The sequence below is a fragment of the Bemisia tabaci genome, chromosome 5 (assembly GCF_918797505.1).
Source record: "Bemisia tabaci chromosome 5, PGI_BMITA_v3".
Classification (NCBI taxonomy): domain Eukaryota; kingdom Metazoa; phylum Arthropoda; class Insecta; order Hemiptera; family Aleyrodidae; genus Bemisia; species Bemisia tabaci.
This window is the reverse complement of record NC_092797.1, coordinates 16,674,251-16,699,882: the sequence shown is the minus strand read 5'-3', so window position 1 is coordinate 16,699,882 and position 25,632 is coordinate 16,674,251. Positions and strand designations below refer to the sequence as shown.

The following is a 25,632-nucleotide window of genomic DNA, read 5'->3' as shown; positions in this document are numbered from 1 at the left end:
CATCCGTAGTATGCGGTATGCCTGGAGCATGCATGTTAAGAACCTTTATTGCTAATAAACATGAATATTATCCACAGTTGGCTATAGATTTCTTATGAAATACAAGCCACTCAAGTAGCAGCAAAGAAAAAAAAGATAACTCATAATATTTTAAGGAGAACTATCTCTCTTTTGATCCTCCTTTAATTAAGTATAGTGCAAGAAGAACATTTCGTATCACAAGCTTTGCAAATGTGCTTTGATATTTTATTTTCATACAATTGATGAGAATTCTATTCCTTCTTCGAATGAGTTTAATTGCTTAGAGACCTACCAAGAATGAAAATTAAGAGTATCTGATACGGCTGATGAAAACATAGAAATAACTTGATATTGTTGATTCTTAATCTATATGGATTTTCAGGAGGCAACAACAGCACTTCTCATCGAAAATGGAATGGCTCCTGGCAAACTTGTTCTTGGGGTCCCATTCTACGGCCAAAGCTTCACTCTTGAGTCCCCTGACTACCATGGAATAAATTGTTCTGCCACGGGGGCAGGTCTACCTGGTGAATTCACTCAACAGCCAGGAATGCTTTCTTACTATGAAATTTGCTACCGAGGTAAATTTTACTTCAATACTCAGGTTACATCTGATTAATTATAACGATCAATAAATTTCTGTACAATGCAAGTCACCTATCTAAAAATAGTTCTTCTCATAATGACATTGTGAAAGAAAATAGAGACTTTGAATGTACTAAGTATTCCTTCATTCCAGTATTTTTATTTATATTTTTACCACTAATCAAAGTATTTGAGGGAAAACCAGAAAATAATTCCGAAATTTGTCGTGTATCAAATCATAATTAATACTTCTGAAAATCACCAACTGTATCTGCATTCAGTCTATTCTCTAAGGCAAAGAGTTACAAGAAATTTTGGAAGAAATTGTAAATTGATGATTATTTGCCCCCTCTGACTCAATTATGCTCCTCTGAAATGTCTGCTGGAAGTGTTGAGAGCAGTTCTTCTAGGATGCATCATATATGGATATTAAAAGCGTAAAAATGCATATCTCGGTTGCAGTGTTTCAAAATTGCCGCTCTTATCTTATTATTTCAAAAAAAGACCAAACAACATCATGACTTGAAATTGTTACAGAATATCCTACAGGTAGAAAAAAAAAATGAAGGGTGTTCTCAAGAAATTATGTCCACTAGTTCTCTTTGCAAAAAACGATATGTGACAGGAAGTCTGCAACACTGTAAATCGAGATACACATTTCTGCGGTAACTTAAAAAGTCTCAATCTTCTGTTTGAAATTTCTTGCGATTTTTTAAAATTTGTCGGCGTTTGTTTATATTTTATATCATTCTACCAAAATGTTGAATTTTCTTTGCTCTCTTTATTTTTTAAGTGCAATCAACTAATTTATTTGATTTTAGTGCAGAAACGCCAATGGGCAGTCGAACGTGATGGAACTGATACGTATGCCTATGCGGGTGATCAATGGGTCAGCTTTGATGATCCTGCTGCAGTTCAAGTGAAGGTTGGATGATTTACATTTTCTTAAAATTTTTGAACAGAAAGTGCAACTTTATGCCAAATGCATTCAATTTTAAAAGGAAAGTATCCTCAGAGAATGTACAAAATTTTATTTTTATGGAAAGGGCCTCTTTTACGAGCTGTCAAAATTCTAATTCATCTTAAATCCGTCTCGGACAATCTGTTTGATACTAATTCATTGTAAGCAGGAATCTTGTTCATCAGCAACTGTGGGCACTACTCTTAACAAATTGTTCATAATGATCATAAAACAAGACCAAAAAACGAGGAAAGTACATTTAGTTAAGACTGGAATCGCTGAAAATGAGAAAACTCAAACTTTCCTTAAATTTATCATTTTGGCTGAACGTTGTATTGGAGGGTCTGCTGCCCTCCTTCTTCAACGTTGATATTGGGACTGAAATCAGGTGGCGTGATAAAAATTAGGAGGACTCGTCTTAACATACATACATATAAGTCGCTTTACAGCACTCCCTCGCGCTCTACGACTCCTAACCTCCACTGCTCTCTTTCAAACCACAAATCTTGGGGGATTGAGCACCTTAACATTTCCGCTTCAATCCCTTTCCTCCAACCTTTCATTGGGCGCCCTCTGCGCCTTCTCCCAGGAGGAACCCAGTCAAGGACCTTCTTCGGCAACCTGTCTCCTGCCATTCTCTGGACATGACCATACCAGATGAGTTGTTTCGTCATAATGTCATGCACGATGGTCTGCTTGGCATCCATGATTTCCCGTACCGTCTCATTCCTGACGCGATCCTTTCTGGAAATACCAGCGGATCTACGCCAGAAGTCCATCTCCGTTGCCTCCAAAACCTCCCGGGTCCGCTCGTCTTAACATTCAGCCAAAATAATTAATGCTAGAAAAGGTCGAGTTTTTTTAATTTTTAGTGTTTCCAATCAGGGGCGGAATTTCAGGTTATTGCAAGATCAGGCAAAAAAGTGAAGTTATTTTTGCTAAGCTTCTCCCCCCTCCCTCAAACGGCGCCCCTGTTTCCAATCTTAATTAAACTGACTATATTCAAAGCTAAATTGACTGCATTAGAAATCTGATGTGTGCGCTCCAAAGTTACATACATGATGCCATGGTACCTAATCAATTCGTTGAGGTTTTTCTTTTAAGCTCGTCCACGAACATCTACTTCATTTTCATGTGAAACTGTTCACCTACATTTACATTTCATCTTATAGGCTGATTTTGTAACAAAATTTGGCTTGGGCGGAATCATGGCTTGGACTGTGGACTTGGATGATTTTTCCAATCGCTGTTGCAGTGAGACTTATCCTTTATTAAAGAGTATAAATCGTGCATTTGGTCGATTGAAAGCACCACTGATCCCCTCTTGCAGCAGACCTCCTCCTCCTGTCACTCCACCACCCGCCATCACAACTGTTACACCAGATGAAGGTTCGTTTTGAGTACATATAATTATTTTATGTTATACCTTGCTAAAAATTAGGTGTTCCAGTTTTTATCAAAAATTTTACATTTAAGTTTTATAATTTGATTAAAGGGGACAGCTACCCTAAAATCGAAAATGAAATAGTATTAAAAATTGAAGTGGGAAGGTATGAATGGCTCTGTCCCGAATGAAAAATTCGCAAAATCGGCAGAGATATGAAAGATTGTAAGTCTGACTGGTGACGTCATGTGCTCCCGGTGTGACTGCAGTTCACACACACACAATTCAAAGTCTGGCGCGTTTGCTGTCTGGCGTCGCGAAGTCGCCTTAATAGTCACACCTAAACAAAGAAAAAAGAGTCGGCCAGGAACGAGCGAGATTGGGGCGAACTAATAATGTGTGGTGAACGCATGTTGGCCACTTGACACCGGAGACAGAATGCAGAGTGCAGACTGCAAAATGCAAGATGGAGCTCATGACGTCATGTGCTGAGCTGTTTTTTTGCGATAGCGGCTCAACGAATGCAGATATTCGCAAACGGATTTCGGCGTCGTCTATTGCACACTTTTCTTCCTCGATTTAGCCAAACTTGTTTTTAAGGTTGCTGTCCCCTTTAATGATGCCAAATTTTCAGTAGCCCACATTTGTTCAACTTTCCTCAACTTGTGTGATTAACATTCAGGTGATTTTCAAATGTTTCAATGTGGAAAAAATTCATGCAAATTATGATAGGCCCCAATTTTTTTTTTTTTTTTTTTTTTTTTAAAGAAAAAACTATCAATTCACAATGCCATCATTAAAACTTGACAACTTGGTTCCAGGTCTTGGTTCCTCAACGACAGAGCATCACCATCATCCTTCTCCTCCAGATCCCTGGTGGACCACCACAGAAGTAGCAACCACCACCACGACAAAGCCAGTGACCTGGTGGACGCAGCCCACAACGCAGAAACCCACCACCACAACGCAACAAATCTGGTGGAAACCAGAATCTACCACAACTACAACAACACAGAAACCATCTACAACCACCGAGTTTGTCTGGTGGCGACCAGATCCCACAACATCAACAACAACAACCTCCCCCCCCTCCACCACCACCACTACCACTACTATAATGACTACTACACAGAAATCAACAACCACTGAACCAGTGTGGTGGAAACCGGATTCAACCACCGGATCAACATCTACAACAGAGTTCTCATGGTGGCCTCCAAGACCTCCGTCCCCCACAGTAACCAACAAACCAACTACTAGTCAACCAACAACGGTTCAGCAACCAACCTACAGACCGACAACCACTCAGCAACCAACCTATAGACCAACAACCACGCAGCAACCAACTTACAAACCAACCTCTCCAAAACCAACCCCTCCCTCTGAACCGGTCACTGCTTGCACACCGGGTCAATTCTACGCTGACCCAATCGACTGCAATAGTTATTACCACTGTGTGCGTGGTGGTTTGAAGAAACTGCGCTGTCCATCTAGTCTTCATTGGAATGATGCTCAGAAGACCTGTGATTGGCCGGCTAATGCCAATTGTCAAGCCGGTAAATTTTCGCCTTTGCCTTACTTTTTACTCTTCTCTTTTCTCCTGGCCTTGTCAGATTGAGAATTCTCTGTTTTTTTAAATTCGTTCGTCTGTAAATTAGGACTGTCGTGAAAATCAGTCATACTGGCAACAATGATACATGGACCGCATCAAGGTCATCTCTTTCTCCCTGTCTGAGATTTGATTTGATAGATATAAGTCTACCATTCATTGTAAATCGAATTAATTAAATTAATCGACCAGAATCAGCTTAACTAAATCAGGCATTGTCTACTTCTCTTTAATGTTTCGTTTTTCAAACAAGAAAGTAAGTAACAAAAGTAAGTAATTTAAAGATTTTCAAACTCACTCGAACATCAATTTTCATGTTGTGAAGAATGCATTTTGAGGGCTCTTTTGTCGTGGTTGATCGCTGAGGATGAGGGCAAAGCCTTTCAAATGCGTTCATCTTATCGTAAAAATTAATGTGCTAATGACTCAGAAGATTTTTAATTTTAAAGTTACTTATTCTTGTGCGGTTCTTTTTAAGGGTTTCTCTAGAAAAGTAAGCAACACAAAGACTCAAAATTTTGTGAGCGCATTCTTGAAAATCCAAGGGAAATCAACAGGAAATGATTTTTGAGTGTGGCAGTATTCAATTTAACACCTCTCCCCCGCCAAAAAAAATTCTTTTTTTTCTAGCTTGATTTATTTGTATTTATTTTTTTTTGGAAAATATTTGTCATCCATAACTGAAAAGAAGAAATATATTTTCTTCAAGTTTCATAGTTGTCAATTTTAAGCTTGAATGTTACCTGCTGGCTAGCTTAAATTTTTGGTCATTAGCTCTTCTCTTGTTTTCTTTTCCCCTCTTTTTCTAACCCACAAAGAATATAAACACCATTTTCAGGCATTTATGGGTACATAATTTCTTGCGGTTCCCAATATTTCTCCAAGTAGGTATCTCACTCTCTATTTTTTTTCATTTTTTCTTAAATTTAAATTTAAATGTCCATGTCCTAATAAACTCTTGTCTTGTTTCAGCATGTTCTGGGGATTACTCTTTTGCATTTTGGAAGTGAAATCGTTCTTTTTCATACCTTTTTGTCCCCTCAGGTGTATTTTTCTATGTATACATTTTTGTTTCAGCTTCTTTCAGTTATTTTAGGACTCCTGATTTTTTTAGTTTTCCATTTACTTATTTCCCATTGCTGGAAGTCTGTACTTCAATGGGGTTTATGTTAAAAAGTCATCAATTCTAAAAAATGTAAAGTGTAAAATTGAGCTCTAACTGCACTCTCCTCAGCTACTTCTGCTTTGCAACCATTTTATTCATTATTTACTTAAGGTTTTATCTTTCATTTTATAAGTGTAATTGTTTGTTTTGTATGTTTTAACAACTCTTCATTCTTGCAGCCTTTTGACTTCTGGGTTTTTCCCAGATATCTCTCATAGATTCTCAAACTGTCAAGGTTGGGCGAAAGTTTAAGATTGTAGTTTTTGGATTCGTGAAATTATATCAACTTGAAAATATTTAGCAAAAGGAATTCATGAACCAAAGATTCTTGTAATTACAGGGGTCAGAATTTTTGTGAAAGAATCATAAATGGCATTTATCCACAGCAACAACTTTTGATCCTCTATCCTGTTTTAAAAGGATAACATTTAAGAGAAGAGAACCAGCTCAGTTACGGTGTTTTCGAAATTGTGCGTCTTCATATGTATTTTAAAAAATGCCTAGAATAGCAAATAAATTTTGTATTTCTACCAAACAAATGTTTAACGTTAAGGGAAATCTATTATGCAAATTGTATCAGTATGTGTGCATTTAGTATTTTTTAAGGCAAAATTTAGGTTGTTGGATTTTGAAAACATTGTAATCGAATTGATTCCCGTTATTATCTTCTTTATCACATTATTCAACACAACCTCTGTGAAGAAAAGATAATCATGAGAATTTTGTAATCTGTGTTTCAGGTTTGGTTGAAAGTATCCCAGCGCCAGCACCTGTTGTACCTGAGCGACCAGTCGAACTCGCACCCCCTGCTCCCCCAGCTCCTCCTCAATACACTGAAGCGCCACCACAAAGACCCACCGAAGTAAGCACGAAGTCTTGTACTCCTCTGCGCACCTGAGTTTATAAAACTTACTATTTTGCTCAGGGGCATTCACACAAATACGTATCTCATTCAATTAAAAAAAAGGGAGAACCAACCATTTCCTTTAAAATTAAGAAGTTAAAAAAATCCTTTAAAATTAAGAAGTAAAATTAAGGAGAAGGAGCCAGCCCAGCAATCTTTGCTAAGAAGATTGCAGATACTTCAGGGAAATACTGTCGCAACTTATAAGGCCATAAGTAACGTTGCAGGAATGTTTCTGCAAAGCTGCAACCTTTTCAGAAACCATTGCTGGGTGGATCAAGTCTCAATAGAAACTATTGACCTTATATTATGGGACCTCCAGATACTCGGGTATTGATTCTTTGGTTAAAATAATATACTGTTATTCCGTGATTTTTTCCCTAATGAGCCTTCTCTGCTTTTTTCTACCTCTCTAAATTAAAAAAAAAATCCCTTTTATAAAACAAGGATTGAATGCGCAGGGTTTGACAAATCTCCATACTCAAATAATCTTTCAGTTAATTATTAACCTCTACTTGGCTCCTGTAATGGAATTGCCAAAAACCGGCTTCTGCATCGGTGTGTAGTTTATATGTGAGTGTTTTTACAAAGTTTTGCCCCTTGTAACTTTGATGAGAAAGCATTTATTGTATTCTTGACTCCTGGCCCTATCCAGTAGTTGATTTATTTTCAAAGAATCGCCTTTTTTCTTCAGTTTTGTCGCAAGGTTAGTAATTTCAAAACGTACGCTTACAATCTAATTTTCTTTGAAAGAACAAAGTTTGATTTGATTAGAGTCCTGATCAAAGATCTGCGTATGATTCATTGTTTATTTGTTCATTATTGATTTGCTCCTACATATCTCACATCAGTCAATATACTAATTAGGTTTCTTTCTCCTCTGATTATTTGAGCTTACCTTGAATCCAAATTATGAAAAATACACTTTGAATTGATTAATTTTGCATTTTAAGATGATTGACTTCCTTATTTCAGCCTCCTTACTCCCCACCGGCGCCCCCTAGCTCTGGCTGCACCTCTGATGGTTACTATTCACACCCTGAAGATTGCAATAGCTTTTACATCTGCGCAAGTGGCAAATTGATGCACCATCGATGTCCAAGTGGTTTAGCGTGGAACAGTGAAAAGAAAGTTTGCGATTGGAGTTATAACGTCAAATGTTTGCAGAGAACTCCATATGTTGCTAAGCCTTACTCATTGAATCCTAGCGCTAATCCAACATATTTTATCAGTAAGGATTTTTCACTAATTTTTGACTTGCTATATCCTCTATTTAGAGCCGAAAAGAGAAGAGCATAAATTACAGAAAAATGTCTCAAAAAAAAATTACAATCTAGTGGACTTGCAGAATTTTTTGATGATTCTCTTCATGGCGTAAATCCACTGGATTTTGGCAAAGAAAATTTTAATTGATTTTATGATTCTTTTTAAGAATATGCCCAATTGAGGGGGTTTTTGCAGTTGAAAGATTTACAAAACCTGACTTCAAGTTCGCGAAATTTCGTCTTTTTTACTTTAAAATAGCTACCTGTTTTGTAATTTCTATAGTTTAAATTTATGAGACTTAAAGTGAATGAACAGAGTCAAAGGATGGTTCAATTTTAATGTTGATGTTTCTGTATTTTTATTTTAGATTACCTTGGCCGCTATGGTGCATGCACTGAAAATTTTGCTCCACATCCCACCGATTGTAACAAATACCTTGTGTGTCTGTGGGGTCAGTACCAAGAACAAAGTTGCCCAGCAGGCTTGCATTGGAATTATGTAAGTGCTGCACCTAGGTTTTACTAATCCTAGAAATTATCCGTTTACTTTTTGAACTCCCACCTAAAAAATCCTCCATTTCAAGTTTTAATTATGTTATAAATGAAAGCTTTAAATTATGTTCAAATGGAGAAAGATAAAAAATGGACCAGCTCTCTCTCTCTCAGATTGGTTGTTACCGATTTTGGTCTCTGCGTTGAGTGAAGGCAAATATCCCTGGAGTCAGCTGAACAAAAAATACTTTTGAGATCACTCACCTCTGGCTGGAAAAATGCATATTCTAGATGTTGATATAACTTCATAGGAAAATCGAATGGGTCACTTTTAAATGATTGACCAGACTGAAATATGAGAAAAGAGCAGTAATTTTCCATTCACACCTCTCTTAAGTTGATTCCATGCATTTTATGTTTTCAATAAATTTGTATTGCATTACATTACACATCGTTATCTCTTTTAGTATGAGAGCCTGTAAAATCATTGACTAATTCATGAATGTTATAACAGAGAACGAAAAACTGCGACTGGCCATATCTCAATGTGTGCGCAACGGGTGGAAACGAAATTATCTCCAGCACTTATTATCCTACCACCAGCTATCCCACAACCCCATCAACCACTCAATGGACATGGACTGAAGGGACAACCTCCAAACCTCCATCGACAACAAAGCCACCCTGGGAGTGGAAGCCAGAAACTACAACCGAGGGATGGAAACCTCCATCGACAACAAAGCCACCCTGGGAGTGGAAGCCAGAAACTACAACCGAGGGATGGAAACCCCCGCCCACAGCTGTTACAACTACCAAACCATCTACCACCACGGAGTGGCAATGGAAGCCAGAACAAACCACATCCTGGGTTTGGAGGCCAGCTACTCCTGCTTGGACAGAAGCCCCAGATCTAGCCCCAGCTCTGTCAGGTATGATTCATATTTTTAGCAAAGGGCACCAGACATCGTACAAACTAAAGCACTTTTTTACAAGCTTTCTCCTTAAAATTTTATGTAGGAAATTATTCACCCAACGGCAAGCTTAGAAATCAACTTGAAAGAGGATGTAAGCATTAATTATCAATACATTAGTGCCTTGGCAAAATTATGAATGATACTTCTTGAACGATTTGTGTTCCATCGTATAAGTGAAAAGTCTATGTATATAAATGTCTTGCCTAGAAGTTGATTCTCAAACTCCCTGTGATGTGAATAGCGTTCTCTGTAAACTCTATCTTGTATAGTGCCCATTACCATGCTATTTTGATTAATAGTGTTTTTTTTACAATTTTTTTTTCTGATAAAACTTGGCATTAACAGTTTGGGGAAGGGGAATGAATCGCCTCAAGCATGACTCAAAAATTCTAGCATCACCCTATTCCGTATTTCATACAAGACAACGCAATCAAAATATTCCACTCTGATGACTTTTGACTTATGTTTAAAAACATCCATGAGCATTTGTGATGGCACTTTCCCTCCCTTATCAATCACTCAACCAAAAAACCAGCCACCTCCTCTTGGACATCAATTTCATTAGACCACCAGGGTTTTTATTTAAATATGTCCCCCTATAATAAATTATTATCTCACCAATGGGTCACTAAACCTTGTTTATTTTATTGAATATTCTGAAAGTACTATGTGAGGAGATAACGTGGTGATTTTTCCGCATTTTCATGGAGCCAACATCACGGAGAAAACCGCTTTTGAAAAATCTAAAAACTGCAAGACATTTCAAACGCACTCGAATGGCGGGAAACTGACTTGGTTGATGTACTGAGGTAGTCGTCATATTGCAATCTTCTTCTCATTTTCCTCTGATGTTTGTTCAAATAAAACGTATTTCAATGTGGAGTTGTCGATTGTTTATTACAGCTAACATATGAATGAGATTCTAGTCTTGAATTCAAAAGATATAATTTCGACTTTAGTATTGTTCTCATATACGAAGAGCAGATGAACATTTGACGGACGTCAGGGAAACATGTGCCTACCTCTGATTGGTGCCGGATGACATCATTCAGTGCAGCGCGAAACCGGGGCGTTTTAAATTTGCGTATAAGTTGAGCGATTTGAACTGCGCATTTCTGGGTAATTGAGTTACTTGTTTGCATTTTTAATGTTTGCATCGTGTTATACACGTCGTTTTCCTTCAGAAAACTATGTTCGCAAGTCAAAATTCGTTCATGGTTTAGTGACCCATTGGCTATCGAAGCTTCCCGGCAAGCACGCTAGATCAATCTTAACTGATGAATGCATTGTTTATGTGCATCTCTTGTTTCACTCGATTCTTCTTTCTCAACTTCAGGTTACTTCAAAGTGGTCTGTTACTTCACCAATTGGGCCTGGTACCGACAAGGTTACGGGAAATATCTTCCAGAGGACATCAATTACAAACTTTGCACACATATTGTTTACGGGTTCGCTGTTTTGGATGGTGAAAACTACATCATTAAACCTCATGATTCCTGGGCTGATGAAGAAAATCGTAAGTATGCTATAATATCTCAGTGTATCTTGCCTAAATATTTACTTCCTGGCATCAGTTTTTTAGGATAGAAATCGTGTATTTTATAGCCTTGACTTTCAGATTGAGTGAACTTTTATACTTTCAGCTTTATTTCAAGGTTTAACCCATTGACTGATTAATTAATTTTGGGTTTCTGCGCCTAGAATGAGTATTTAATTTTAGCCCTGATTTGCTAATTTCACCTTTACCCTATAAAATCAGATTTTTGGGGCTTGTAGAGCCACTAACTCAAAAAAATTTATTTGGTTACTTATTACAAGACTATGAAGAGACCATAATTGCCTGGTTGATGAATATGAGTTCCATTTTTATACATCTGTGTTGTTGAAATGTGTGAAGAAAAATTGGAAAAAAAGTGGAAAATTAGGGAAAATCATGTATTTTTGACAAAAAACAGCACGCGACAAGAGAAAAGGGTTTGCAAACCAAAGAGGAAACGCAGATTACTTATATTATAAGATAGAGTGCAAAAAATAAAACTGCAACCAGTGCAAAACAAATAAAGTAGAAAGCGTAACCTCAAAGAAAAACTAGAAAATTCCAAGCAAAAATAAAAATGAGGGTTATTTTCTAAACTTGAAAATTACCATATAATCAGGAAAATAATGGACCAGATCAGGGAAATATGTGGCGCTCCAATCGGGAGACACCCAAAACAACGCAAATAATGTTGCCAAGTGGTGCTCTCTATCGGGAGACACCCAAAACAACGCAAATAATGTTGCTAAGTCTCAGGACGAGTGGGACTCGTCGCTTCAGATCCGGGCCGGCGCAGCGCGGACGAGTCCCACTCGTCGCTTTCAGTCAATGGGTTCGTAAATGGATTCTTTGGAATCAGTTGAAGTGTGTCTTAAGACGTAGTTGATCCGATTTTTGCCAAAAATGCAAACTGAGACCACTATTTTAGCAAAATGTATTCTATATCTGGATGATTGCTCTATAGATTCACCTCATCAACAATTAATCCATGTTATTGATTCAAAATTTCTGAAGAAACTTCTAAAATTGATATAATATTCAGCTTGTTTCCATCATTAGAATCCCCGCCAAAGATCTCCTGAATTCATTTTTGCTTTTTTATTATAGAATTCTATGAACGTGTGACAAAAGCTAAAAAGCACGGAACCAAAGTAACAATCGCCATCGGAGGATGGAATGATTCAGCTGGTGACAAGTACAGTAGGCTTGTGAATAATCCAAGTGCAAGAAGGAGATTCATTTCTCATGTTGTAGACTTCATTTTGAAGCATAACTTCGATGGATTGGATCTAGACTGGGAGTATCCAAAATGTTGGCAGGTATGAATTTATCACTCCATTTGATATTATTTTCTTTGCTTCAAAGGTCAGCCTTAAGACGTTGCTTTCAGCTGAATTTGACTTACTATATTTCACAAAATTCTCAATTTTCCAATTTAGAACTTTGAATGATATTTTGCATATGAAGGTCAAATGATTAATCCTCAAATTTACTCACAATCAGTCGCAGTCAGACAATTCTGACAGCATTTCTGTTTGATTCAAATTTATATTCAAAAGTCATGGTCTTTAATCTCTATTTTGACTTTTATCTTTTATTTTTAACGTTGGTATTTATCTCTTTTGTTCGGAAAAAGGTGGATTGCAACAAAGGGCCAAGTTCGGATAAAGAAAACTTTGCTGCGTTTGTTCGTGAATTGAGGCAAGCTTTTGCTCCTAAAGGTCTTCTTCTCTCAGCTGCCGTTTCGCCAAGCAAGAAAGTTATCGATGAAGGTATGCTCAAATTGTTGATAAAGCTTCTTTATTGTGAAATCGATCAATCACGGAAAAAAAAAGAATTGCTGATTTAGCAATTCAATTACTAAAAAAAGTCAGTGCAATGTTTCAACGCAAATTTTACAACAAAAAAATGCTACTTTAACCATATTGTAAACTAATTTAACCATGGGGGTGGTTAAAGTAGCATTTTTTTGTTGTAAAATCTGCGTTGAAACATTGCACTCACCATTTTTAGCAATTGAATTGCTGAATCAGCAATTCTTTTTTTTTCCGTGATTTCCAAAGTTTACAACTGATTAATTTCATGTACTTTCCTTGTCTTTGGGAACATTTATGTCCGAAATGTTTCGCTGCACAATTCTCCAACTCAATCAAAATCATTCATCCTTCAATTTTAAATGTTCCGTCATTTCGTTCGTCCATCCTGTTCAAAAATTAGGGTTTTTTTTTATTTTCTCAATAGCTTGCACATGAAAGGTCATACCTAAATCTTCATTTTTAATATTTACCAATCTTAAAAATTCGAAGCATGTTTAATGAATGAGTGTAATTTAAATTTAATACTATAATGTAGATCAAATATTCATTACTGTATGTATTTGCCAATTTTTCTCGCCAGGTTACGATGTACGAGCTCTTGCTGAAAACTTGGATTGGTTAGCTGTCATGTCTTATGATTACCATGGCCAATGGGACAAAAAAACCGGCCACAATTCTCCCTTCTATTATCACCCTGAGGATGATTACGCTGACTTTAACACTGTAAGTTTTTTGTGAAAAACCTTGAATTATGAGAGTTTCAACTATTTTGCCAAATCCTTTCAATATAACAAAAATTTTAAACAAGTTGAAAGGTCCTCGACTGGATTCCTCCTGGGAGAAGACGCAGAGAGGGCGCCCAATGAAAGGTTGGAGGGAAAGGATTGAAGCGGATATGTTAAGGTGCTCAACCCCCAAGATTTGTGGTTTGAAAGAGAGCAGTGGAGGTTAGGAGTCATAGAGCGCGAGGGAGTGCTGTAAAGCGACTTATATGTATGTATGTATGTATGTATGAAAGTTCCGCTGGCAATTGTACCAGAGAGCAGCTTTGACAACTGTTGTAAAATACTGGTAAGGACAAAGGTCAATTTAGCAAGATGTAATTAGGTATAACATCAAAGAAGAGGATGAAACATAATATTAAGCAAATTCAAGGACTTTTCGCATATCTTTTAAATCTGAGGCATTTGTGGATTTGAATTTTTTAAGAATCAAAGATCTGGAACAAAATAAACAAGTGTATCCAAACTACATTTGTTTGCTTTGATTCCTCAGGATTACTCCATCAATTACTGGATCAAGCAAGGAATGCCACGCAGGAAGATTGTGATGGGTATGCCATTCTATGGTCAATCATTCACTTTGGCCGATCCAAACAAACATGGTCTCAATGCCCCAGCAACTGGACCGGGTGAAGCTGGTGAACAGACACGTGCAGCTGGTTTCTTGGCCTATTATGAAGTGAGTCAAGTATTATAGTAGTATTAGTCTATTCACTAGTATCTATTTTTTATATAGTTTAATGAGTATGATACTGAAAGCTATACTCACAAGCCTTCATTCATTTTTTTCTGTTTAGTAACATTATCAAGAAATAAAAATAAAAATTAATCAAGGAAAAATGAAAATTTAAACATAAAATTAACTACAAATTTAACGTTTATCTTCCAATATGGTAAACCAAAATCATGAGAACACTTTTCTCTCAAAAAGCCCATTTTTAGTTTTCAAAATGAAATTTGATTTTTTTTCCAGATTTGTCAACATTTGAAATCAGGCCAGTGGAATGAAGTGATAGATCCTGAGCGACGCATTGGTCCTTATATCTACAAAGGAAATCAATGGATAGGCTTTGATGATGCCACGCAAATTAAACGTAAAGTAAGTTATTGTATTAATCAAAGTAGGAACCCTCCAATATTGATGCTGACAGTAATACATTTTTGTAGAGTATGGCAGTGTAACTAAATAGGTCAAAAACTTGATCCTTATTCCAAATTACATATTCTCATGGTATTTCAGTGAGGTATACCTTGTTCATGGCTAAGTGCAGTTGTACCTTGTTATAATATTTACAAAGGAGAATTAAAAGCGGAATGCTGTTTTTAAAAACAATATTATTTTAAGATCCAGTTTTCGTCAAAATTTAAGTTATATAAAGAACTGAATTAATTAATAAATTTGTTTTCACCTTGAAGTCGCATGACTCAGAGCACATCATCCTGTTTGTATATTTTTTGCAGATAATACCATATTTTCTTTTCAGTCTCCATCCATTTTAATCATTTTAGTAATGTATTTAAATAATTCAAATGCTACTTTATATTTTTTTATTATGTACAATTATTTTTTCAGCGATTTGAATTTTTGAAGCATTCTGTCACTCAAAATGATCATCGTTTTCTTTTACTTCATCATTAGAGTGATTAATTCATTGGTTGATTTATTTCAGTCGCAATACATCAGGGAAATGAACCTTGGTGGTGCTATGATTTGGGCTTTGGATTTAGATGACTTTAAGAACCGTTGCGGTGAAGGTCGTCACCCTCTCCTCACAACTATTGCCAAAGTTTTGGCCCCTCCACCAGGTATGTTTAATTAGTTATTTAATCTAACTCATAAAATCATTGCGTTTAAATTCTACCACTAAGCTTTTTTTGTAGGAATAAGGCATAATAGAGTTTGCTAATATGATACTTATCATCTCATTCCAAAAATAGCCAACAAACAAGTCTTTTGATGTTGTGTACGAATCTTTTTTACAATTCTCTTTTAATTTTTCGCCGTAAGTTCCCTTCAGAGTAGCAGCCACTAATCATTTGTTTCATTTTGCAGGTTCCGGTGGGGATGTTGACTACGTAACACCAAGTTACGAATCTACAACTACCACAAGACCAACGACCCTGAAACCAATCACCACAACTACCACCAAGAAACCTAAACCTACGTACAAACCTCCTGATTATGAGATACCGACAAGGCCAGATTATGAAAATCCATACAGACCAACAACAACTAAGCCCACAACCACGCGACCCCCATATGAGATAACGACCTCATTGAAACCAACAACTACCACATCTTATTACCCACCTGCTCTTAAGAGTGAATTTAAGGTCATTTGTTACTTCACCAACTGGGCATGGTACAGGTGTGTATTGTCATTCTGAGTTAGAAAATCTTATCTCATCTTATTATTAATCTTCATTTTATTGTTAATCGAGGCTTAAAATCTCATTATCAAAATTTTATCTCTTTGGCACCCACAAGTTTTAACTCTTTCTACGACAGCATTCTACTTTTTCTCTCTGCCAAATCATACTTTGAGATGACCTCTTGCCGAAACCACTTCGATAGCAAGAATGAAGCAGTCAGAATTCTTTTTAACAACTTTTGCAAATATAGGCAAGAAGTATTCATCTGAAACAATTTGTCAATGCTCTCTTTATTTTACCCTTTTCTGAGCCGAAAACATACAATTGATATAAATAGATTAAAATTGAATGTTTGATCTCCGTCTTAACATGTAACAAAATTCTATTCCATAAAATTTAGTCCCTCTCTCTTTATTCAGTAAGAACATCATTATAAGTTGATGAAATCAATATAAAATGCCTTCCCATCCTTGCTTCACAGAGAATGATACAAGCGAACTGGTTCTGGTTTCTGATTAGAGTCCCATCTTTGCAAACTCTTGTAGGTGCTATTTCTACAACTGAAGGTATTGTGATTTTCTAAATTAAAAAAAAAACAACTGATATCACATGTAAAGGGTCAGATACAATAAATAAATGAAGCCTTATAGTGTACATATTCTTCTCTCCTTTGATTTTCTTTTTCTTTTTTATATTTCAGGCAGGGACCCGGAAAATACTTGCCTAGTGATATTGACTCAGATTTGTGCACGCATATCATCTATGGTTTCGCCGTCCTTGACAGTGACCAGTTAGTAATAAAACCTCATGACACCTGGGCTGATTACGATAACAGTAAGAATTTTTGATACTCTTTTTTTAATTGTTAGTATTCTTAAATTTACCATCAAGAAATTTAATGCTTTATTTTAGCTTCAAACAAGGACGGAGGGATGCTTGTATGCAATGAAGAGTATCACTTCTGCACCTTGACCTTGACTAGGTAGCATACCCCGAATGGAGACTAATTTCCAAACTTCCATCAGCAATGGTAGTTGGGCTACCAACTTTGGCTTGTGTTACAAATAGGGATCTTTATATCTTACATTTTTTTTAGAATATTTTTCTCAATTAACAAATTCTTTCATTTAGAACATGTGTTTATGTGCACTAAAAGTAAAAAATTAAGGGCATAATGGGTACACAACTGAAGCATGATAAATGAAATTCCTGTTGCAAGAATGATTAAAACTCCCCTCAATATTTCAGAATTTTACGAAAAAGTAACAGCCCTGAAAAAAGCTGGAGTCAAAGTGCTACTTGCTATTGGAGGATGGAATGATTCCGCCGGAGATAAATACAGTCGACTGGTGAACAATGCCGGTGCTCGAACAAGATTCGTGGAGCATGTCTTCAATTTCCTCAAAACTAACAACTTCGATGGTCTTGATTTAGATTGGGAATATCCGAAATGTTGGCAGGTAAATGATTGAAAAAAGTTCCTTATGTACGTATTTTCCTCTCCAGAATATGCATGCCATTGCTACATATCTACTAAAAGAGGTATAAAGGAGACTGCAAAATAATTGTTCTTGAGAACATGGAAGAGTGCCCATCTATAATTTCTGATAGTCGTCAAGGATGGAATTGAATTTAAGTTATTCGTTAGCGTGTTTAAGTAATTATCTTATGAAATTAAGGTTTGTATGCTACGATCAGCTATCAGTTTTTGATACATCTGGCACAAATATGTTTGTGTGCCAATTAGAAATTATCAACATGTTTAATTCTCAAAAATATCATCTAAACATTTATAAAATTAACAAAAAAAAAAGACAAAAACATTAAAAAATTACATTAACAGAGATAAAGAGTCTAAGTTCAGAATGTGAATCTTTCTCCTTTTTTTCTGCTCTGGAAGTACGTCCAACATTTGGATTGATTCTCTATTTTAGGTGAACTGCCAACAAGGACCACCCTCAGACAAAGAAGGATTTTCAGCACTAATTCAAGAGTTAAGCGCAAAATTCAAACCTGAGGGATTCCTACTCAGTGCAGCCGTCTCTCCCAGCAAAACTGTCATTGATAATGGTTTGTCTCTTATTTTGGTTCATTCTTTTGAGTGATTGTATTCTTTCATAACTTTCGTAAACTCAATTCTCTTGACAGATTTAACCCTAGCTACTTTCTCTTAGTAGCTGCTGGGGCTCCTATCATTTATCCTTGCTCATTGATTTACCCTTCCTAATATTCTCTTAATTGCTTAGAATCATTTCTTTATTTCATACTTTCTTTTCCATTCCCCAACAAATATATTAATAAAATATTTGATCTTGAATAAAAATTGGTGTTTTCTTTGTAATAGGATATGATGTTCCAGTGATGTCTGAAAAACTGGACTGGATCTCCGTCATGACCTACGATTACCATGGTCAGTGGGATAAACAAACGGGTCATGTCGCCCCCATGTATGCTCATCCTGAAGACGAGGATGTAACTTTCAACGCAGTACGTTTTGTAAAAAAATTTCAATAGCTTTTAAATAAGTATTGTTTTTTTTAGAAATACTCAGGAGTTAGGTCTCTTCATTTTTGTTCTAATTTTATATTATTTATTTTATGTTTTTTATCTTACTGAGATATAAGAGGACAGACTGCTCTTGTGATCAGAAAATGAGAATTTTTTCTGGATTTCTTACAAATGTTTTTCTTTTTTTAATTAAACTTTGTAGTTTACGTTCCCATTTTACTGTTTTTTCATTAATTATCAGAATAAACTATTTCATAGAATTCCTTTAGCAGATTGCACTATGAGAAGAATAAATTAATTTGCATCAAACATAAATTAATTAAAATACAGTGACAATGGGCTGTCTCTAACCATTTAACTCTTTGATGTGTCAATTTTTAAACATTCAGTTTTAAGGGTACGTCGCAAAAAAAAACAATTTGTGTCCGTAGATCATGAGCTCAGTTATTGTTTTTTGCTGTAGCCTCTGGCTTTTCCCACATGGTATCCTACAATGGCATATCACATATATACTTTTTATTAATACTCTATGTATTCTTCTATTTTTGCTCTCTCATGTATATTCTATTTCACTTCACAGAATTGGACATTGCACTACTGGGTGAAAAAAGGAGCAGCTAGAGAAAAGTTGGTGTTCGGAATGCCTATGTACGGGCAGTCATTCAGTTTAGCGGACAGAACACAAAATGGGCTGAACTCTCCAACATATGGAGGTGGAGAGGCAGGGGAAGAAACTCGTGCAAGAGGTTTCTTGTCTTATTATGAGGTGAGTTCGAAGCTCCAATGGTGAAACATGAGCTCTTCTTTGCTTTTTGCATCCAGACAGAATCTAGAATTTTCAAAAAATGGTTTCTAAAAAGGATTTATGCTTAAAATATGTAAATCTGAGTTTCGGATTTCTTACTCCCACTCATGACGCACCCTTTAACACGGATTCACATTCATCAAAAATTTTTGAAAGGTCTCATCCTACCCCTTCCTCTCATGTTAGCACTTTTTGGCGAATTTTAGATGTAAAATTGCCATCTGATGATGATTTTCATCATAGATTTTTGAAAAATTGAGCATCCATTCTGGCAATATGTAACATAGTCCTGCCACCCCTCCCCCTCCTTGTAAAACAGACTACCCCTTTTCCCATGGAGAGTTACATATTTTATGAACATACACGTACATTATGCATGATGCGTATGCACACACAACTCTATGCTCATATCTTGTAACAGGTAATGCCTCGAGCTTCTGAATAGAATTAATTTAGTTTCATCAATACGATTACATTGTCATGCAGCAGGTTCCTCGAATTTGATATAATGTTATCATCGGTAAGCTTTTTCCCATTGCCGAGTCATTTGTTGATTACAACATATGTATTTTCATGATTTTTTTTTCACGTTTAAATTATTTCATGCTATATGCATACTTTTTACAAGACCCATAGGGATCAATATCTCAAATAAATAGCAAATAAATAAAAAAATATGAAGTTTATTTGAAATTTTTTGCAAAATATCATCGCTTCAATTTAACTATCTGTGAACCTCACGTTTTTCCACAGATTTGTCAAAGGATTAAAAACGGATGGAAGGTGATAAGAGATGAATATGGTGCCATGGGTCCATATGCTATTTATGGCGATCAATGGGTGTCTTTTGATGATCAAGCAATGATCAGACATAAGTCAGAATTTGTTTACCACAACAAACTTGGAGGAGCTATGATTTGGGCACTGGATCTGGATGATTTCCGGTAATTGATATGTACCAATCGATTATAATATCATTTCTTTCCTATAGAATATTTATTGAAAATAAAAAGAGTCATTTTGTCATTTCGATGGGGTAAGTCTGCAATCACACATCTCGTTTGCAGTGTCTGAAAATCTCCACCTTTATGTTATTTTTTTAAAGGAGGACAAATTGACATCCTTTCTTTAAGTTTATGCAGAATTTTCTTCGCACAGTAAAAAAAAATCACGGCAGTGTTAAAGAATTGCCGTTGAGTAGTATTCCGTTTAAAAAGGTAACCTACACTAGTTCCGTAGGTAAGTGTTACTAAAATACAAGGTGTACTAAATGCTGAACTCTTTGTTCCAATACTTAAGCTTTCAGATATATTTTCTGCTTTTTTTTATACTATCTAATGAAATGCTTAAAACATTGTCAAGTAGGAAAAATTAGACTGTTTTGGATCTTGATTTTTTAGCAACATTGATAAAACTCTGTAAGTAAATCTCTATTCTTTAATCACGGGAATCTATTTTCCAACATCACACCATACGGCTAATATTCATCTCCTCTCATTGCTACGTTTCATTCTCTTCATAAGTCCTATTGAAATTTATTTCCAGCAATCTGTGTGGATGTGAAAAGTATCCATTACTACGCACCATCAACCGAGTGCTGAGAAACTATCCAGGCCCCGGGCCAAATTGTAAACTTGATGCAGCAGCTGCAAGTCTTCGAATGAACCCTAATTTCTTCTCAAACCTCTATAATCCTGTTGTTCCCACCACTGCCCTGTCACAAATTCAATGTGCATCAGCTGTCAAGCATTTCTCTGACTGCAGTAAATACTACGAATGCAAGTTTGGACGATTATGGGAGGCGACCTGTCCAAAAGGATACTACTTTAATGAGGTAATATTTGACAGTTATTGAGGCATTATTTCAGGTTTTTTATGATTTACTATATCGTTAAGAAAAGAAGGGAAAAACGGAAAGGATCCCTATGAAGGTTTCCATGGACTCGCCTGAAGTGTTTTGAGGTTTTGAATCGTTTCTATGCTTCTTTACAGAGGTTTCCAGCCTGTAATTTTATTTGGGATTCACCCTTTCATGGCAATATCCCTAGATACATTGTTTGATACCTTGAAACAATGAACTACTTAGGACTGATTAAACTTTGAAAATTTTACAGTGAAGCACAAGCAGTGCAATACTTTTTAACAGTAGTATGTATCGTTAGCTTCTGCCAAAAGTATCATAAGCACTATTTACGCTCAGACGCTATGTTGCCAGACATCTCAATAGCGTTTTCATTTTTTCTTAAAAACTTTTGCACACACTTTCATTAAAAATTTAGAGCATAATCTTGATAATGCCAGATAATACCTGTATTTTTTTTTAAAAAAAACTAAAAACGGGACAATTTTCTGTTAAGTATTTGGTTTCAACTTTTTCATAACATTAGTTTTTTAAGATAATGTGCATGAAATTCAAGTTTTTAACTAATAAAGTTTAATTCATTGATTAACTGTCTATTCCACATATTTCACAATAATTAGTCCACTAAGTAGATCTTGAAGACCACTGACCGTTTGTTGGAATGAAATGGAATTAATTAGAGGTTCAAATAATTCAAACAAAATGAATCACATACCTAATCTTACTTTATTAAATTTTTCAGAGAAGTCTAATTTGTGATAAAGCAGAGCGGACAACTTGTTCCACTAATGTCAGTGCTGATTACGCAACTGGTAAGTTTCTTTAGACTGTTCATAAAGCTCTGATTTTTCAAAAATCAATATTCTCCTCAACTCCTGTACATTTCAAGAGAGGAGAAAATGATGAATTTTATTCAAGGTCATCTTCTAATGTTTACTCTTTAGCAGCTGAATATTTTTATTTTTGACTCAATTTGAAACTCCATGCAGATTTTAATATTTTCCTGCGAATGCATTCTTATCTTTTGGCAAATAATTTACCTATTAGCAAAATTATTTATTTATTTATTTAAATTAAATAGACCCTTTTTTTCTTTGGCAGATGACCAGCGCAAAGTTATTTGTTACTTCACAAATTGGGCATGGTACCGCAAAGGAACTGGAAAATATCTACCTCAAGATATTGACCCAGAATTGTGTTCTCATATTATCTATGGTTTTGCAAGCTTGGACCCGAATACTCTGACAATTAGAGCTCAAAATAAGTGGGCTGACATCAATAATGGTATGTAGTGTCATCATTTTTCTGTTTGCTGGCGATAAAACCACAATTTTTTTATCCATCTTCACATCTATAGTCTTCTCTTTGAGAGATTGATCATTTAACGTAAGAATATTTAACGGATTATTTAACGTAAATTTCACATCGTAATTCAGAATTTTCTAATTTTGCCTACCACTTCTTTTTGTTTTTATCTTTGTATTATTTTCAACCAAAGGAAAATTTAAGAATAGTTTTACAGATTAAATGCTCGCTGGTAACTGTTAGCTCACATTTTGTTGATTTCCAGACAAATTAATGTAACTCCATTTTAGGGTTGCCAAAATGACTCAAGCATTCCAATCTTTTACAACTATCTGCCTAGGGAATTCATGTCCAAAATTTTGCCAATTTTTGTGTATGTTCAATTAAATAATCTGTGACATTTTTTTTTGAAATATTGAAAGATTTTTCCAGTTATAATACGATTTGTGAATAGGATTTTAGCAACGTTGAAATTTAGTTGCGTTCTATCTTCTGGGAACAATGAATTGTCTAAAAAATGGGAGGAAAAAGTTTTGAGACTTCATCAGACCAAATTTGGTAGAAACTGGTCTTGAAAACTTCTACCAGGTAAATCGAGATCATGTCCATGATTATTTTTTGTTTTATTGCAGAGTTCTACTCCAAAGTAACTGCTCAAAAAGAGAAGAACGTCAAAGTCTTACTGGCATTAGGTGGCTGGAATGATTCCAAAGATGACAAATACAGTCGCCTTGTCAGCAGCCCTGCAGCAAGAGAGCAATTCATCCACCATGCTCTTCGATATTTAGTGAAATATAATTTCGATGGGTTGAGCTTGGATTGGGCGTACCCAACTTGTCCACAGGTCAGGATGCCAGACTTTATTTTTCACGAATAATTAATAATGGAAAAGGACAAAAAATATTGTTGAACTATTAACATTTGCAACTTTACCTTATTTATTTTTGTAATTAATTTATCGAAAAAGATAAGAAACTTGGGATGATATATTCTCATTTGCAACTGTATTCTACCTATTATTGTATCAAATTCAGTCATCTTTTGTCCAAAGTATCAAAAGCACCATTGGTGCTAAGGCAATATGTCTCCAAACTTTTCAACCTTTTCCAATTTTTCACAGGAAAACTATTGAACAGAATCACTTGAACATTTTACCAAATACATATCTTTTTTACATTTTAACCTATTTTTGTCTCATTATTTCCAGAGTGACTGCAGCAAAGGCCGTGCTGTTGATAAGGAAGGTTTCTCTGCATTTATTCAAGAGTTGAGCACAGTGTTCAAACCTTACGGCCTTTTACTCTCAGCTGCTGTTTCACCAAGCAAAGTAGTTATTGACAAAGGTATAATATCTTTCTACACATATTATTTTATAATAATGTAATAGAACTGTACACCCACGACTTCAGCAACAATAAGTTCCTTATGAAAAAATTGACCTCTTAGGTGATTTGAGAAAGGGTGAAGAAAATCCAAGAATGTCAGAAACTTCGCGTTATTCAGGAGAAAATTATTCCCCTCATGCTTTACCAAAAAAATGTCATTCATTTTTCAAAGTGACCATTTAATTTTCATTCATTTTTCAAAACGACAATTTATTTTTCATATTTAGTGCTCTCTTCAAAATTTTCAAGTATTCTTCAGGACTGTCTTGGCCTTGGTGCGGTATTTCCTGCCTAGAAACTTTCTTACAAAGTGTAAGATCAGATATTTTTTGCTATCATCATGGACCAAAATGAACAAAACTGCTTCAAAAATTGGAGGAATAAGTAAGAGAGTCTATTTGTTCAAATTATGTATCAAAAGTTGTGATAATGTGTTCCTGTTTGTAGCATATGATGTACCAGCCTTATCGGAGTATCTCGATTTTGTTTCTTTAATGGCCTTTGATTACCATGGTCCTTGGGATGGACGAACTGGACATATAGCTCCTCTATATCATCTTAAGTCTGACACCTATGATCATCTGAACATCGTAAGTAACCTCGAAGGGTACGAATGTATCTATTTCATTTTAATCACACAAAAAAGTGTTTTTATGTTTTTCAACATTACTTTAAAGTAATGCGATATGCAAATCGCACATAATTTCCACCCTCTTTTGGTACCATATGAAGTTACGAATTTCAGGCTCACTTATGAACGCCTTGAAGCGTCTTATCTACTTTTTGATCACTGAGTGGCCAACAGTCTCCACATGCCAAACCATTGGATTCCTGTTTAGAGTTGTTTGAAAATGGACCCTGAAAGTAAAAAAAAAATTATCCAACAAGTTGCAAAAAGTGTCGCTCGCTGAAGTAACAAAATTACGTAGTTGAATGATGAGTGCTGCCAAGTTGTAGTAGAGTAGAGTATTGCGCATCAGTCGGACTCAAATTCAGACTCCCAGCCATCATGCAGTGCTTCAGACTGACGCATCACCTCAACTTTGTAGAGAATCAGCGGGTGATTGTGTCCGTCCAGCTAAAGGCCCTTTCTGCCCCATTTTTCAAAGAAAAATTTGGAACCTCTGGGGTTCCTTCATGGAAACGGAAAAATAATGATCTCACATTCTAAAGGAAACTTTTGGATGTGCTCTGGTCAAAATCTAGGTGGTATACTTCTCGGACCGGACGGACGTTCTCTTATTAATTCATTTTTCAAGACTAAAATCAAAAGGAACCTATTGATTGGCATGAACAAAAAGAATTTCTATTTGTATGGACAGGAACATTTTCTTGCCTTATAATGTCACACCAAAAAGTTTGAAACAATTTGATATGTTCCGTTATTTGGTTTACTATGTGTGTTTTCATCATATCATGTATTCAGCAAACCTTTTTTTTGGCAGGATTTTGGTGTTAAGTATTGGTTATCACATGGAATGCAGAAAGAAAAACTTATTCTAGGAATGCCATTGTATGGGGAAAGTTTCACCCTTGTCAATGGGACAGACTATACCTATGGTGCCAAAGTAGTCGGGCCTGGCAAACCTGGCGAATTCACGCAAGTTGGAGGGTTTTTAGCTTACTACGAGGTAATATTTTGTAAATGTTAAGCCTAGGATTTGAATTAATATTTTTTACTTTAAGCATTTAGGTGAGATATCCAACCGCTCTCAATAAGTCAGGAATTTAAAAGCTCCTCATTATAAATTAATTTCACAAGCAATGTCAAGGATTTTTGTTTTCAGTTTTGCTTTTCGGCAGTGAAGGTGCAGAGTTGGCGCTCTTCTGCCTTCTTACAAGTCTTGTCATACTGTGACCATCAAATACTTCTAATTTATTATGAGATTTTAAAGCAAA

General features: G+C 35.8%; 1 protein-coding gene across 1 annotated transcript in view; it reads left to right on the top strand.

The window, feature by feature from the left end:
* Positions 1–25,632, top strand: part of Cht10 (Chitinase 10) — a 39,967-nt gene that overhangs the window by 7,169 nt on the left and 7,166 nt on the right. Inside the window, exons 8-36 of the mRNA XM_072300354.1 lie at positions 404–602; positions 1,428–1,531; positions 2,740–2,956; positions 3,773–4,507; positions 6,466–6,587; positions 7,605–7,860; positions 8,263–8,393; positions 8,901–9,315; positions 10,697–10,876; positions 12,005–12,216; positions 12,534–12,669; positions 13,295–13,437; positions 13,990–14,175; positions 14,470–14,595; positions 15,167–15,302; positions 15,550–15,865; positions 16,570–16,703; positions 17,118–17,329; positions 17,804–17,939; positions 18,214–18,356; positions 18,958–19,143; positions 19,936–20,126; positions 20,728–21,016; positions 21,786–21,855; positions 22,145–22,327; positions 22,981–23,192; positions 23,556–23,691; positions 24,181–24,323; positions 25,179–25,364. Coding sequence (XP_072156455.1) covers positions 404–602; positions 1,428–1,531; positions 2,740–2,956; positions 3,773–4,507; positions 6,466–6,587; positions 7,605–7,860; positions 8,263–8,393; positions 8,901–9,315; positions 10,697–10,876; positions 12,005–12,216; positions 12,534–12,669; positions 13,295–13,437; positions 13,990–14,175; positions 14,470–14,595; positions 15,167–15,302; positions 15,550–15,865; positions 16,570–16,703; positions 17,118–17,329; positions 17,804–17,939; positions 18,214–18,356; positions 18,958–19,143; positions 19,936–20,126; positions 20,728–21,016; positions 21,786–21,855; positions 22,145–22,327; positions 22,981–23,192; positions 23,556–23,691; positions 24,181–24,323; positions 25,179–25,364 — 5,835 coding nt within the window. The remainder of the gene's footprint in view (positions 1–403; positions 603–1,427; positions 1,532–2,739; positions 2,957–3,772; positions 4,508–6,465; positions 6,588–7,604; positions 7,861–8,262; positions 8,394–8,900; positions 9,316–10,696; positions 10,877–12,004; positions 12,217–12,533; positions 12,670–13,294; positions 13,438–13,989; positions 14,176–14,469; positions 14,596–15,166; positions 15,303–15,549; positions 15,866–16,569; positions 16,704–17,117; positions 17,330–17,803; positions 17,940–18,213; positions 18,357–18,957; positions 19,144–19,935; positions 20,127–20,727; positions 21,017–21,785; positions 21,856–22,144; positions 22,328–22,980; positions 23,193–23,555; positions 23,692–24,180; positions 24,324–25,178; positions 25,365–25,632) is intronic.